Source organism: Capra hircus, chromosome 13 (assembly GCF_001704415.2).
Source record: "Capra hircus breed San Clemente chromosome 13, ASM170441v1, whole genome shotgun sequence".
NCBI lineage: Eukaryota > Metazoa > Chordata > Mammalia > Artiodactyla > Bovidae > Capra > Capra hircus.
In genome coordinates, this window is record NC_030820.1 from 76723484 (window position 1) to 76739296 (window position 15813).

At 41.4% G+C, this 15813-nt stretch overlaps 1 protein-coding gene across 1 annotated transcript in view; it reads left to right on the forward strand.

Annotated features, from left to right (window-relative positions):
• Positions 1450-15813, forward strand: part of CSE1L (chromosome segregation 1 like) — a 36288-nt gene continuing 21924 nt past the window's right edge. Inside the window, exons 1-6 of the mRNA XM_018057999.1 lie at positions 1450-1581; positions 10246-10341; positions 12619-12761; positions 14970-15071; positions 15145-15290; positions 15610-15700. Of these exons, the coding sequence (XP_017913488.1) occupies positions 10251-10341; positions 12619-12761; positions 14970-15071; positions 15145-15290; positions 15610-15700 (573 nt within the window). The 5' untranslated portion in view covers positions 1450-1581; positions 10246-10250. The remainder of the gene's footprint in view (positions 1582-10245; positions 10342-12618; positions 12762-14969; positions 15072-15144; positions 15291-15609; positions 15701-15813) is intronic.

A 15813-nucleotide genomic window follows, 5' to 3' on the forward strand; every position in this document is an offset into this window, starting at 1 on the left:
GGGCACAGCCTGTGGGCTTCCTATGTGCATGCTAAGTCACCTCAGTTGTGACCGACTCTTTGTGACCCCCGTGGACTGTAGCCCATGAGGCTCCTCTGACCATGGGATTCTCCAGGAAGAATACTGGAGTGGATTGCCATGCCCTTCTCCAGGGGATCTTCCTGACCCAGGGATTGAACCTGAGTCTCCAGCACTGGCAGACGGGTTCTTTACTATTAGTACCACCTGGGAAGTGAGGGGCTTCCTGCAAAACCTGGTAATCATGCTAGACAGACACAAGATGCCAGCCAGCTTCCTTCCTGATTGGCGTTCAGGGATGAAAAACTGTTAAGTCATCAGGGTTGCTCTCACCTGTACTAGAGGAAAATGTCCAGAAAAGCAGACTAATATGACCAAGATGATTGCTTGTACTACTGCTGCAAGGGTAGAAACACATCTTTTCCACCAGTGTTCTAATAACGTACACCTTTCGCAATGAACTTCACCTATTTATATACGGCATTTAATTCAACATTCAGCAAATATTTATTGACTATTACCTTGTGTTAAATGCTGGGATACAGCTGTAAATAAGAGAATGCCCTCGTTTGAACAGAGTCCTTAGGTATGCAGTCGGGGGACAATTGAAAAAAGAGACAATTGCAAGGAGTGATAAATGCTGTGAAGAAAATATAATGGAGCTAGGGCCACCAAATAAAATATTGGACACCTGGTTCTATGTGAATTTCAGATAGACACTGGTTGTGTGTGTGTGTGTGTGTGTGTGTGTGTGTGTCTGTTTGGTTGTGTTTTTTTTTTTAGTGTAAGTATGTTCTATGCAATATAGGCCTACATCATCTGGCCCTGAAGATCTAACTCCTTCTCCTGTCATGCTCCACTTTTTTTTTAAGCCCCAGTGTAGCCGGGTCCTGTCTCAGAGCCTTTGCTGTTAGCATCCCCTCTTTCTGGAAAGCTCTGCAGGCGAATCCACAGCTGTCTTCTTGTGGAACTTCAGGTCACTTGTTTAGAGGCCTCCTCTGGCCATCCCCTTGACAATCTACGTTACTGCCTGCCGTATCACTGTCTTTCAATCTTCTCACAGCACTTATCAAATCTGAAAAGATCTTGTTTATTCCTTTCCTCTCTTTAAAACAAGCTCCACGAGGGGCAGAAAAGTTCTCTTCTATCGGAGATGCTTTGGCCATGACTTTGGACAGTTCCTTCGATAGTTGTATAAGACCCACTAGATGCCTGACTCAAGCCCTGACATCAAGAGGGCACAATTCAGCGGACACACGCCGCATATGTGCCCTTCTCAGAACCCGGAGAGAGATGCCTACTAGCGCGGTCAAAGAGCATTGCCGCGCGTGACGTCAGCCCCCTCAGAGCGGGGCCGTGATTGGTGATTGGAATCTGGGTGGAGCCGAGTGCCCTTGGCCCCGCCCCTTACTCGGCCCCTTGTACGCATGCGCCCCGGCCGCAGCCTCCCTGCCGCGCCATTTTGCCGGGGTTTGAATGTGAGGTGTGGAGCGGCGGTAGGAGTGGAGTGCCGGCTACGGTCCGTGACTGGGCTTCCCTTCTCCGTTCCCGCGTCCCCACGAGGTGAGGCGCAGGCCTGCACGGCCTGGTATCGGGGCCTCTCGGTACCCGGCTGGGGGAGGGTGGAAGCGCTCCCTGCGCTTCCGAACGCTGGGAAGCCAGGACCGCACCTCCAGGTGAGAGCGCAACATTGGCCCATGTCTGGGGAAGCGCCCGGGGGCAGGGGCTTCGCCTTCGCGTCTCGCCTCCCCTGGCGGCATCCCAGGTCTGAGGTGCAGGCTCGGTAAGCAACCCCACCCCCGCCCGGGCCTGTGAAGAGCGAGGGCGGCCCTGGCGAGGCCTAGCCCGTGCGGCGCGAGCGCCCGCCTCTTCCTCCCTAGCGCCGCGCTGATTGGCCGCGCTCTCGGGGCGGCCTGCTCTCATTGGTTGCACCCGTGCGTCCGTTCTCGGCGCGCCCGGCCGCCCGCATCGTGAGACGAGTGCGGCTGCGGGGCCTGGCCGGCTGCGGGGCGGGCGTTCGAGCCGCCGCCCCGGCCGCCGCCGCTACCCTGGGCCTCCCTTTCCCGTTAGGGCGGCGGCGGTGGTGGCGGAGCGCCACACCGCCGAGGGCTTCGGTCTCCGCGGCTGTGAAACGGGCCCGGTGATCTCACTTTGCTGAGTTGCTCGTGAGGGTTAGGCTGTGGTCTGCCCCCGAGGGGCTCCGTGCACCTGTCGGGTGACCCAGGGTCCGCCTCTTGAGGGAACATTTACGGTGTGGTAGTTCGGAGCATTGGGATTCCGCTTAGGAACGGGAAGGCCTGGATTCGTTTTCAGATTTAACCCGTCCTTAGGGCTGGTCACTTCATCTTTCCGAGTCTCCACTTCCTCATCTGGAAAAGCGGGGTTGAAAACATCTACCTCGTAAAGTGGCTGCGGGTTCCCCTGAGATACTACCCTGGTTTACCAAGCCCCGTCTGGGGTGACCGTTGTCCACCTCTCCCACCCACCTCTTCTCCTTGACTACTGTAGCCATGCTGCTTACGTTTTCTTTCTCTTACATGTTCCGAGCGCATGTCCTCCAGAAGCGTTCGGACGCGCCTTTCGTTTGCTTGGACATGCCAACAGTAGATCTTTGCAAGGCTGGTTCCCTGTCCTTCACGTTTCACTCACATTACGCCTTTTTTTGACCAACCTTTCAAAGGATCTCTTTCAACTAATCACCTCACTCTAGTTTTATTTACTTCATAGTTTTTTTAATCATGTTCTAGAATCACTAATAGTTTACTTGGTTATAGTCTTTTTCAAATTTCAAAGGCTGATACCTTACCTGTCTTGTTGCTTGCCACATGGTAGATGCGCAGGTATTATTCCTCGGAATAGTCAGGCACGGAAAGGGACTTTTTACTTTTGGATCCTACCAGTGCTCTTTTTGGGCTTCCCTGATGGCTCAGAGGGTAAAGCGTCTGCCTGCAACGCAGGAGACCTGGGTTCGATCCCTGGGTCAGGAAGATCCCCTGGAGAAGGAAATGGCAACCCACTCTAGTACTCTTGCCTGGAAAATCCCATGGACAGAAACCTGGTAGACTACAGTCCGTGGGATCACAAAGAGTCCGACATGACTGAGCGACTTCACCAGTGCTCTTTTTCTCCTCTGCTCGGACCACCATAGTGAAGATTTTGGCCCTTTTGTGTGTGTCCCCGTTTTTCACGTAATTCGTGTGACTGGATCTACCCAGCCTCTTACTTCTCAGACTCTATCTTTCATTTCTTTACACCAGTGCAGGGGAATTCTTTATTCCCCTCTGTTTACTTTGATTTTTGCTGGTTGGGAGCTAGGATAGAGGAGAACCATTTTCTGTACAATATTGGATAGGTTTGGGGGCAGTGCTCTACCTTTGGTATTAATTTGTTCCTTTATTCATTTAATAACTTGATAAATAACTTCATTTAATCCACTTAATCTCTTTGAATACAGTGAAATTTACCTTTTTTGTCTCAAACAGAATGGACAGAGTTCCTTCCCTTGGGGAACCTATATTCTAGTGGGGGAAAGAGACAAGATTACAAATAAATTACTTAAATAATTCCAGACAAGTGACAGATGAAGGCGACTTTTCTGAGGCGGTGGCATTTGAGCTGAGACCAGCTATGGAAAGATGAGGGAACAGAACATTCCAGGCAGAGAGAATAGAAAGTACAAAGGGTTCAAGGAAAATCGAGCTTTTACAGAGTAGTATGTGAAGGGACAGATACCTAGAGGTCAGATCACATCGGGCTTTGTAGACAGTGTAAAAAGTTTGGCTCCGCATCTCAGTGGTATGTTCCTGTGATTAGAAAGCAGGGTGGACTGAGGTGCTGCAGTGTGTTCTTAACATGTGTGTGCCAGATGGTTTTCATTTATTGCATCTCTCTCCCTTCCTCCAGATGTAGGGCCTCTGGAGTGGTTCTCTAATGCAGAGGAAATATCTTAAGGAAAAGGCATACATCTTGGATCAGCTTATGTCACAGATGTCTGTGTGGTGGCCTTGGAAAGCAAAGCTTTTATTCCAAATGTCTTCATCTGTAATTGAGGACCTCTGAGAAGAGGCTAGACTTTAGGTCCAGCCAGTCTTTTAACAAAAAGTCTAGCATAATTGATTTATTATGGTACATAAAGGAAGTCACTCATTTGTGTCCTGCTTTGTGACCCCGTGGACTAGAGTCCATGGAGTTCTCCAGGCCAGAGAACTGGAGTGGGTAGCTGTTCCCTTCTTCAGGGGATCTTCTCAACCCAGGGATCGAACCCAGGTCTCCTACATTGCCGGCAGATTCTTTACCAGCTGAGCCACCAGGGAAGCCCATTGTGGTACATATTTTTCATGTATTTTTTGGTAGAGATTTCCAAAAATAGCTCAGTGGAGAAGTAAAGTATCAGCCTTCATTTAAAGGAAAAAGAGTGAATTTTTTCATTTCTGGTTTGTCTTTAAAGTCAATAATGCTTCTCACATTTATATATTGCACATATTTCAGAATGTCAGTGTACCTCCACCTCTGGCAAATAAAGATAACTAGACCTTGATCTTGTTGATGTATTGTGAATACCTGTGGAGTAGTCTCTAAAATTACCTGATGTGTCATATTTTCGCAAATCGGGGCTAAGCTTACAATTTGGGTTTATAGACACTGACACTGAGGAGACAGAAAAGGGATTTTTGGACAAACATTTAGTCCCTTAACATTAAAAATATAAGATTTATATAGTATTTTAACTTTGGGGGGTTGTAGCACGCATGTGTATATTCCTCCACCACCAGCACCACCACCACCGCACACAGAGTTTTAGCACACATGGGTATATTCCTTCACCACCACCACCACACACACACACACAGTTTTAGCACACGTGTATATTCCTCCACCACCACACACACACACACATTTTCCCCCCATACACTTTTTTTAACCTGGCCCTTCAGCTTCACCGTTTCGTGGGGGTCACTGTCATGTGCTTTAGAGTCGGTTGGCTCCAGCCCTTCTGTCTCACAGTCATTTGACTGAATAAATGTGAAGCATGATAGTGCTTTTTGATGGGAAAAAGATCAATGAAGCATATGGAGCTTTTGAAAATAGGGCACAAATACACAGTAGGTGCTCTTCACTGTTTTAAGAATTGAGGGAGATTGCAGTGAACAAAACACAAAATCTTGCTCCCATGTTGCTGACAGTCTAATGGAGGGAGAAGTGTAGTAAACAAGAATACGGTTTATAGGCCTGATAAAATTGGAAAAGTAGAACCAGAGAATGGAGAGTGACTGAGCTGGATGCTGTTTTAGATAGGATGGTCCAGGACAGCAGCTCAAAACAGAAGTGACATTTGAAAAGAGACCTGAATGAAGCGGGGAGTGAACTACAAAGCTCTCCAGGGGCAGAGCTGTCTAGGTGGAGGAGACAGTAAGTCCTAGCCCCTGAAATAAGCACTGGCAAATATGACCAGTAATACTGGATAAAGTTCAAACTCCCATCTTCTTTGAAGCATTTTTGAATGAACAGAAACTAGTTATGTCAGCATGTTGGTCACTATTTATGTGACAGATAAACTGAATTCCTACATTATGTCATGCTTGCTAATAACTGATGCTCAGAGAATAGTCTCCAGTCCAGACTGGATCCATGTTTTAGCTGGTTGACTGACATGTTAGCTTATCCATTAATTCATGCGGCAAATGCTTAGTGAATACCGTGTGCCAGGCAGTGTTGAAGGTCCTGGGCTACAGAGGTGAGCAGGACCTACAAAGTCCATGCCCCAGGGAGCTTACAAATAAGAGATGACAGGTCAAAGATAGCTCAGATGAGAGTAAGTGCTGTGAACAGGGCAACAGGGATGAGATAGATGATGGTTGTAGAAGGCTTTTTTGAGGAGTTGACAGTGGGCTGGATGATGCCTGATGTCAAATTAGAAGGAACGGTTATTACAGTCAGGGAGAACTCTTGTCTGGTTTGAGGAACAGAAAGAAGGCTTTGGTGGCTGGACGGCAAGGTCAGAGATAAGGTTGACAGGTGCCAGCTTGCATGGTACTCTGTCACGAAGAAAGTTGGTAAAATGCAGATTTATTAAGGAGTGTATTTAAAATTTAAACTCAGCAAAATAAGTTAAGTTAACCTCTGTAATCTAAACAAACATGCTGCCTTGTGTAAATCCCAAAAGGTAGAATAATTTGCATGTAGCAAAGACTTTTTTTTTAATCTCATATATACTAATGTAGACGGTTTTCCTTGGCAACAGCTTTTCATAACAGATTCAGCATTTCAACACAGAAAAAAGAATGGGAAATAAATTGATTAAATCACTGCTTTCTGGCCTGTGTTCCATAATAACATGGTTCTGTGGCCAGGCTCTGGGTTCTTGAAGCTTTTAAAGTACATCTCCAAAAGAGGGTGAATATGATGCATAGCATTTTCCAAACCTTTGGTGTAAAAAACAGGAAGAGTTGCTTCTCAAGAAAATTGTGTGTGTGGCTGAGTGGGACTTCATGCCCATAGAGTGGTTTGCCCTGGATCAAAGGAAGTGAATATATATAAATGGTGGAGTCTACCAAATCAGCTGGCTTCCCTTGTGGTAAAAACGAGTGTGTTGAGGAGAATACATATAGCTTCAAAAATTGGTCTCCTTAGAAGGCTGTGGTTTCTGGCTGTGAAGGAGTACTCTTCACAACCTCAGCATTAGCTGTAGCCCTTATATTAGATGTACATTTTTTTGGTCAGTCATAGCATATTCTGTGATTTATATTTAGTTTTGAGCTTTAAATATTTGAAAAGTTGCTTTTTATTGAGATACAATTAAGATGTAACATTGTTAATTTCAGGTGCACAACATAATGGTATATATATTGTGAAATTGTGTATATATTATGATCACAATAAACTTAGTTAATTAATGTCCATCATCACACATAATTACAAATTTATGTCTTTTGTGTTCTGAACTTTTAGGATTTACTGTCCTCGTAACTTTCAAATATACAGCACGCTGCTGTTAACTGGGGTCTCTGTGTTGGACATTGCATCCTCGTGATTTATGTATTTATTTCACAACTGGAGGTTTGTACCTTTTGCCCAGCTTCATCCATTTGCCCCTGCCACGCAGTCAACCACCATCTGTTTGTTGTTGTTTTGCCAGCCCCCACCAATCTGTTTTCTTTGTTGTTGTTCTGCCACACACCACAGTATGTGGGACAGACAGAAGCCATGCCCGCTGCATTGGTAGGCAGAGTCTTAGTCATTGGACCACTGAGGAAGTTCCCTAATCTGCTCTTTTTACCTATGAATTTTTGTTTTTAAGATTCCACATAGAAACATGATCATGATCAGTCACTCAGTCCTGTCCAACTCTTTGTGACCCCATGGACTGTAGCATGCCAGGCTTCCTTGTCCATCACTAACTCCCGGAACTTACTCAAACTCTTGTCTGTCGCATCAGTGATGCCATCCAACCATCTCATCCTCTGCTGTCCCCTTCTCCTGCCTTCAGTCTTTGCTACCATCAGGGTCTTTTCCAATGAGTCAGTTCTTTGCAATCAGGTGGCCAAAGTATTGGAGTTTCAGCTTCAACATCAGTCCTTCCAGTGGATATTCAGGACTGATTTCCTTTAGGATGGACTGCTTGGATCTCCTTGCAGTCCAAGGGACTCTCAAGAGTCTTCTCCAACACCACAGTTCAAAAGCATCAGTTCTTCAGTGTTCAGCTTTCTTAATAGTCCAACTCTCACATCCATACCTGACCACTGGAAAAACCATAGCTTTGACTTGACAGACCTTCGTTAGTAATGTCTCTGCTTTTTAATATGCTGTCTAGGTTGGTCATAGCTTTTCTTCCAAGAAGCAAGCGTCTTTTAATTTCATGGCTGCAGTGATTTAGGAGCCCCAAAAAAGAAATTTTGTCACTGTTTCCACTGTTTCCCCATCTGTTTGCCATGAAGTGATGGACCAGATGCCATGATCTTAGTTTTCTGAATGTTGTGTTTTAAGCCAGCTTTTCACTCTCCTCTTTCACTTTCATTAAGAGGTTCTTTAGTTCTTCTTTGCTTTCTGCCATAAGGGTGGTGTCATCTGCGTATTGGAGGTTATTGATACTTCTCCTGGCAATCTTGATTTTAGTCTGTGCTTCATCCAGTCCAGCGTTTCTCATGATGTACTCTGCATATAAGTTAAATAAGCAGGGTGACAATAATACAGCCTTGACATACTCCTTTCCTGATTTGGAACCAGTCTGTTGTTCCATGTCCAGTTCTAACTGCTGCTTCCTGACCTGCATACAGATTTCTCAGGACGCAGGTCAGGTGGTCTGGTATTCCCATCTCTTTAAGAATTTTCCACAGTTTGTTGCGATCCACTCAGTCAAAGGCTTTGGCATAGTCAGTAAAGCAGAAGTAGATATTTTTGCTGGAACTCTCTTGCTTTTTTGATGATCCAGCAGATGTTGGCAGTTTGATCTCTGGTACCTCTGCCTTTTCTAAATCCAGCTTGAACATCTGGAAGTTGATGGTTCATATACTGTTGAAGCCTGGCTTGGAGAATGTTGAGCATTATTTTTCTAGCATGTGAGATGAGTGCAGTTGTGTGGTAGTGTGAACATTCTTTGGCATTGCCTTTCTTTGGGATTGAAGTGAAAATTGACCTTTTCCAGTCCTGTGGCCACTGCTGAATTTTCCAAATTTGCTGGCATATTGAGTGCAGCACTTTTACAGCATCATCTTTTAGGATTTGAAATAGCTCAACTGGAATTCCATCACCTCCACTAGTTTTGTTCGTAGTATTTTTGCTTCCTAAAGCCCCTCCAGGATGTCTGGCTCTAGGTGAATGATCACACCATCGTGATTATCTGATTCGTGAAGATCTTTTCTGTACACTTCTTTTGTGTATTCTTGTCACCTCTTAATGCCTTCTGCTTCTGTTAGGTCCATGCCGTTTCTGCCTTTTATTGGGCCCATCTTTGCATGAAATGGTCCCTTGGTATCTCTAATTTTCTTGAATAGATCTCTAGTCTGTGGTATTTATGTATCATTTATTTCACTTAGTATACTGCCCTTAGGATCCATCCATGTTGTCACAAATGGCAGGGGTTTCCCTTTTTGTGTGTCGCTGGATAGTATTCCATTCTTGTATGTATACTACATTGGATTATCCATCAATGGATGCTTAGGTTGCTTCCGTGTGTTGACTGTTGTTAATAATGCTGCAGTGAACAGCAGAAGTACAGATCCTTCAGATAAATACCTAGAAGGGGAATAGCTGGAGCATGTGGTAATTCTGTTTTTAATTTTTTGAGGAACCTCCATACTTGCTTTCATAGTGGCTGCACATTCCCACCATCAGGGTACCAGGGTTTCCTTTTCTCCCCGTCCTCGCCAAATGCTTGTTATTTCTTGTCTTTTTTATTATAGTCGTTCTAACAGTTGTGGGGTGATAATCTCATTGTGGTTTTGATTTGCATTCCCTTGTGTTTAGTGATTTTCAGCACCTTTTCATATTTTCTTTGGAAAAATGTCTATTCAGTTCCTCTGCCCATTTTTCAGTTGGACTCTTTTTTTCCTGAGTCGTATGAGTTTTTCTTTTTTTTTTTTTTTTAACTTTTTATGTTTTGGATATTAATTATTTATCAGATACAATTTGTGAATATTTTCTCCTATTTAGTATGTTGCCTTTTCATTTTGTTGATGATTTGCTTTGCTGCGCAGATATTTTTGGTTTGATGTCATTCTACTTGTTTATTTTTGCTTTGACTTAGCTTTTATGTGGAAAGTTGCTTTTTAATTACAACTGCAGCTGTCATCTTATGAACCCCAAAATTATCGTCCCAGGTGCACATTCTCAGTATGTAGTTTGTTGTCAATACCTATGGCTGCATGTTGTACACAAAAGAATTTACTCTAGTTTCTTTAATCTCAGAAGTCAATGGGATCCTTATTTTACTGCTTAAAAATTTTAGTTTTTTATTGTGGGTTTGTAAAAAAATCTAATAATTCATATTTTTAACCTTCAGTTTGTGATATGTTCTTTCTTCTGTTTCTCAAAATTGTCTCATCACTGATTCAAAAAAGCCCATCTACTGGAACCTTGTCTTGGCTAAGAATAAAGCTTTATAGGCGATACCCAGAGCATATCAAGTAGATGACTTTCAGAGAGGGGGACATCCATGATGTAAAATGATTCTCTTATGTACATCCCTGTGTCCTCATGTGCTCAATTACCCAAACCTCATTTTTGTTTTAGGCTCAATGGCAATGGAGCTCAGTGATGCAAATTTGCAAACACTAACAGAATATTTAAAGAAGACTCTCGATCCTGATCCTGCCATCAGGCGTCCAGGTAAAGTAAATAAATACTCTCTTGTGGTTGATTTATTCTTAAAGGACAGGTGAGAGAAACCTTTGTGCAATCTGTTTGTAAATTTTTAAAAAGAGATTAACACTTGAATTCTTAGGCCTAGTTTATTTTTCATTTATAACATATCCTTCTTTGTTGTGTTTTTGTTTCTTGAGTAAAATAACTTTTATCCCTTTTGGGATAAAAAGGACTAGTAAGTTTAGGATGCTTTGTTCGTTGACCTTCCTGAAAATCCCTACACCTTCCTGTTTTAGAGATACAATAATCAGAGCATAGAGCTAAGAGTTAACTGCCTTAAAAGTGATTAAGTGAATGAAACTAGGGTTTTTTAATTAATATTTTAAGACCTAGGGTTCCTCCCCTCTTCCTCCTCCCAGATTTGACCAGTTGTCATTAGCGATTTAGTGTAAGCTTAAAATTGCAACTTAAATGATTGTAGGGAGTTGCACAGGAAGGTAAAAGCTGGGGTTGGGAGGAGGGCAGGCTGCGGGGTTAACTGCCTTGGTTAGGGGCAGACATAATTAATATTTGGAACCATCTAACTCGGGGGGATTCAAACCAGTCTTGCAAGATCAGATTTCCAGCTTTACTTGAAAAATAAGGATATTTATATGAAGCGTTCTCATTTTTAAATGACAGTGATTAACGTCAAAAACTTTTGAAATAACGCGCAAACCAAACAAACAACTTCTGGGGGCCACACGTGTCTTGTGGGTAGTAAGCTGATGATCCTTGTTGTAAGCCATATTAACCAGAAATGCTCTTAATCTGCATCTTCAGAATTTACTGATGTGCATTCTCATAAAGAGGATTTTGGAAGCACTCCATGAAGACGCAGATGAATGTGTGCACATATGTGTTGTATATTATAGATATAGTAAATAGAATTATTTGTTTATTATTTACATGTTAATGCATCCATCCTAGTGTAGAAAGGCCTTTGTGATTTCTGTGAGGGAAAATTGTGGTTTTCCTGTTCGTGCTTAAAGAAGTAATTTGTTCTTGGATAAAAGGAAATTAATGGTTCCAGTTTTAGACTTCCCCAGAAATCCTCTGCCAACACTGTTTAATGAAAATTACTTTTAATAACTGTGTCTTTGTAAGGTGGAGGTGCTGTTGTTTTATGAATCCAGGATAAAATGTAGGAATAAATTGATGTTTCTGATAAGAGTTGCAACCATACATTTCACAGGGATTGCCAGATATGAAATATTGACCAACCAAATATTGAACAACCAAAGCTTTCTATAAAACCATATAAACCATAGTGTGTCCCCTCCTGAAAATTCTCTTTCAGTTCAGCATTCTTTATCTTTCAAGAAACACATGGTAGACACAAAGCAGGGAGGGTTTGAGGGTGGAAGTTAAACTCTTGGGACTCAATTCAGAAAGAAGGTGTTAAATCATACTAAATTGTAGAATAATAGATGCTAACCGCTCACCTTTTCAGTAAATATTGAAACCTTGGACTGGATGCTGCCTCAGGAAGCTTAAGATAGGAAAAATTGGAAGTGCTATAAATCGTCATGGTCTGATCTGTAAACCCAGGAGATTTATTGTCCCTAACTGTAGTATGAGTTTAAAATATATGAGTAAAATCTTTGTATAAGGTTATTGCTGATATTAGAAGTGTTTAGTTTGAAAAGAATACTGAGGGCTAGTAGGATAGAATAAGGACTGGACTAAAACTTTTTCATTGATGAAATCCGCTAGCTGTGTGATCTTTGACAAGCTTACTTAACCTCAGTGGCCTTGTCCTTAAAGTGAGGGTAATACTACCTACTTCTCTGGGTAGTAGTGACAACTAAACATATGTGAGTCAAACATCAGACCCACATGATTAATGATAATATATATTAAAATGAATCAACAAATTTAATCTTAGTCATAGTCCTATAAAAGAAATGTTACTACCATTACTAATAGTACTAATAATAATCTTTCTGGAACAAGACAGGGCATATGACTTTTTTGCCCTAAGGTCACTTAATCTCTCTGAAAAGCAGATTCTCCCTTCACATGAGGTGATCATCTGACCAGGCCACTTGATAGGTTTGTGAGATGAGTTAATGGTGAGTTAATGGATGGTAAAGTGATGTGAAAACTGAGATACTATATCAATTTAATGTAACATCATGTACAATCCTAATCTTTCCATTTGTTGATGCTTCAGTCAGAAATATACATAGTTCACATATACATACAGTCTTAAGATTTGGTTTTAATAACATATCGTCTAACATGGGGATTGTTTTCCAGCTGAGAAGTTTCTTGAATCTGTAGAAGGAAATCAGAACTACCCATTGTTGCTGTTAACATTACTAGAGAAGTCCCAGGATAATGTTATAAAAGTGTGTGCCTCTGTGACATTCAAGAACTATATTAAAAGAAATTGGAGAATTGTAAGTATTTTGTGAGTACCTAGTTTAAGACCCTGCATGTTTAAAAGATTTATATGTGCAGTGTTCCTGAGTGATTCAGACACAGATTAAAGATAAAAAACAGGACCCTCCTCAAGTCAAACCCAAAAACATACAAAAAGTATAAAAAGACCATAACCAAGCGAGATTTATCCCAAATACGCATGGCTGTTTCAGCATTCAAAAACCTGTAGACTGAGAAAAGGTAAGTCATATTATTATTTTAACAGGTGCAGGAAAAGCCCATGTCAAAGTCCAACATCTATTCGTGGTTAAAAACTCAGTAAATCTGAAATAGAGGGGTCTTTCTTGGCATGATAAAGACTATGAAAACGCAATAACTAATATACATAATGGTGAAAAACTTGAAACATTCCCACTAAGATCAGGTGCAAAACAAGGATGTCCCCTCTCGCCACTTCTTTGCAATATTTTGTTGGAGGTCCTTGATAATGCAGTAGGTAAAGGAGTATGCCGTTTGGGAAGAAAGATATTTTTTAAACTGTCTTTGTTCACAGAAAGTTCCTGTTTTATTTAAATTCATATTGATTAAGTTGTCTTCATAACCCGGGCTGCTCGAGAGAGTGAGACTTTGTCTAACCTCCAGTTTGTGTTCTGCTGTTGTTTTGTTTTTTGGTTTGGTCGTGCCCTGTAGCATGTGGGATCTTAGGGATCAAACCTCCTGTATTGGGAGCATGGAGTCTTAACTACTGGACTGAGAGGAAAGTCCCATGGTTGAAATTTAACTTTAGCTCTCTGCTGAAGAGACATTATGTGGAAAGTTACACAGTCTAAATGAATAATTGAAGCAGTTTCTATTGTGGACAAGGGAAAATTACATAAAGCTGGAAAAACCACATTTTAAATATATATATATATATATATATATATATATATATGGTATATAATGCATTTGAATTTTTTGATATGGGATATGTCCTATGTCTTGGATATGGAAATATTTTCTAATTACAAGGTGAATCTTAATATGCTGCAAATATAATGGGGGCTTTCCAAGTGGCTCAGTGGTAAAGAATCTGCCTGCTGAGCAGGAGATGTGGGTTCGATCCCTGGATCAGAAAGATCCCCTGGAAGAGAAAATGGCAGCCCACTGCAGTATTCTTGCCTGGGAAATCCCATGGGCAGGAGCCTGGCCGGCTACAATCAATGGGGTCACAAAGAGTCAGACATGACTTAGTGACTAAACTACCACCACTCCAAGGTGAATCTTATTGTGCTATAAGTTTAATGATCAGTATAAAATTATACACTGAGAAACAGAAACAGATATTTTCCCTACCTTAGCTTTTGACAGAGGTTCTAAAATTGGGGGTGGTTTTGCCCATCTGGGGACATTTAGAGATTTTTTGGTTGTCACGGGGGATGGGGGGTGTTTCTGACAACTCGTGGGAAGAAGCCAAGGATACTGGTAACCATCCTACAATGCACAAGAAAGACCCCCACAACCAAGATTTATCTGACCCAAAATGTCAGTAATGGCACGGCTGAGGTAACCCTGGGTTAGGATAAAGAAAAAGGGAATGTTTTTAGTAATAATAGTAATCACATTTAGAAGGTATTAAACTTGACAGAAATGGTCAGTTTTTCTAAAAAATCAACTTGACATCTGCTTATTCACTGAGAGTCTTTTTTCTTCATTCCATATAAGAATTTTAAAATAGTAAATACTGTTCTTAAACTTATGTAGTCACGTGTTCTCACATGTGGTGAAGAAATGAGTTGGTGAATTTTAGAATGTTTAAAAATCCACGCATTTACTTGTAGACGTTCAGGCCCCCTCTGTCTTGATTTATAAAACTAGTGAGACTCAGAATCTCTTTGGGTGATGTAGTCCTGGTTGCATTTGAACTGGTAATAGTTAAGAAGTTTTCACTGATAAGACCTTTCTTTAACTTAAGGTAATGATCAAATTGAGGATGAATATGGGCTGAGTAGCATATATTTATGAAGATTTTAACCACATTTTGATTAATTATCATATAGAACTGAGATTCTCAATTGACATCAGAGAGGCTGATTATTAAAGGAATCTGTGACCCATTCATAGAGAAGAAAGGCCCTGTTTTTCTTAGGATACCAGGAAATGAGAAATGGTTCTGTTTTATCTACAAATGCGTACAGTCATGGATATGAATTTAAGTTACTTGCTCATTAATGTTTTGCTTTCAGGTTGAAGATGAACCAAATAAAATTTGCGAAGCCGACAGAGGAGCCATTAAAGCTAACATCGTGCACTTGATGCTCAGCAGCCCGGAGCAAATTCAGAAGCAGGTACGTGAGGCCCTGCTTGTTACGGGCCTTGCTTATAGAGGTTTCATCTAATTAGACTCTCTCCTGCCCCCAGTTAAGTGATGCCATTAGCATTATTGGCAGAGAAGATTTCCCTCAGAAATGGCCTGACTTGTTGACCGAAATGGTGAATCGCTTTCAGAGTGGAGATTTCCATGTTATTAACGGAGTCCTTCGTACAGCACATTCTTTGTTTAAAAGGTATTGATATTTTAAAAATACTTTTTTCAGGTGTTTTCCTTGTGTATTTTTGTGACTGTTGTCATTCTTTTATGATAATTCTAGAATAAGAACATAAGCCTCTCAATTCATTATCATGTTTATTTCTTATTAAGTGTAGGATTTTTATTTCGTATTGCCCTGTTACTTGCAAAATACCTAGTCTTGATAAACTGTGCTTGAATTCCCTTTTTATTTCAGAAAGCTGTCTAGCAGTAGATTTTTGTCTAATCCAGCCTTGAAGACCTAAAGTCAGTTAACAAAAATTTGTGAATTTACCTATTTTACATTGATTTTTTAGATATCGCCATGAATTTAAGTCAAACGAGTTATGGACTGAAATTAAACTTGTTCTGGATGCCTTTGCTTTGCCTCTGACGAATCTATTTAAGGTATACAATAACATTTTGGTGGTATCTTTTAGTTACTTAACATTTTAAAGCACTTCAATATTTGTATAAATTTATTTAAGAGATTGCTTTGGAAGCTTATTTGATAGGTCATG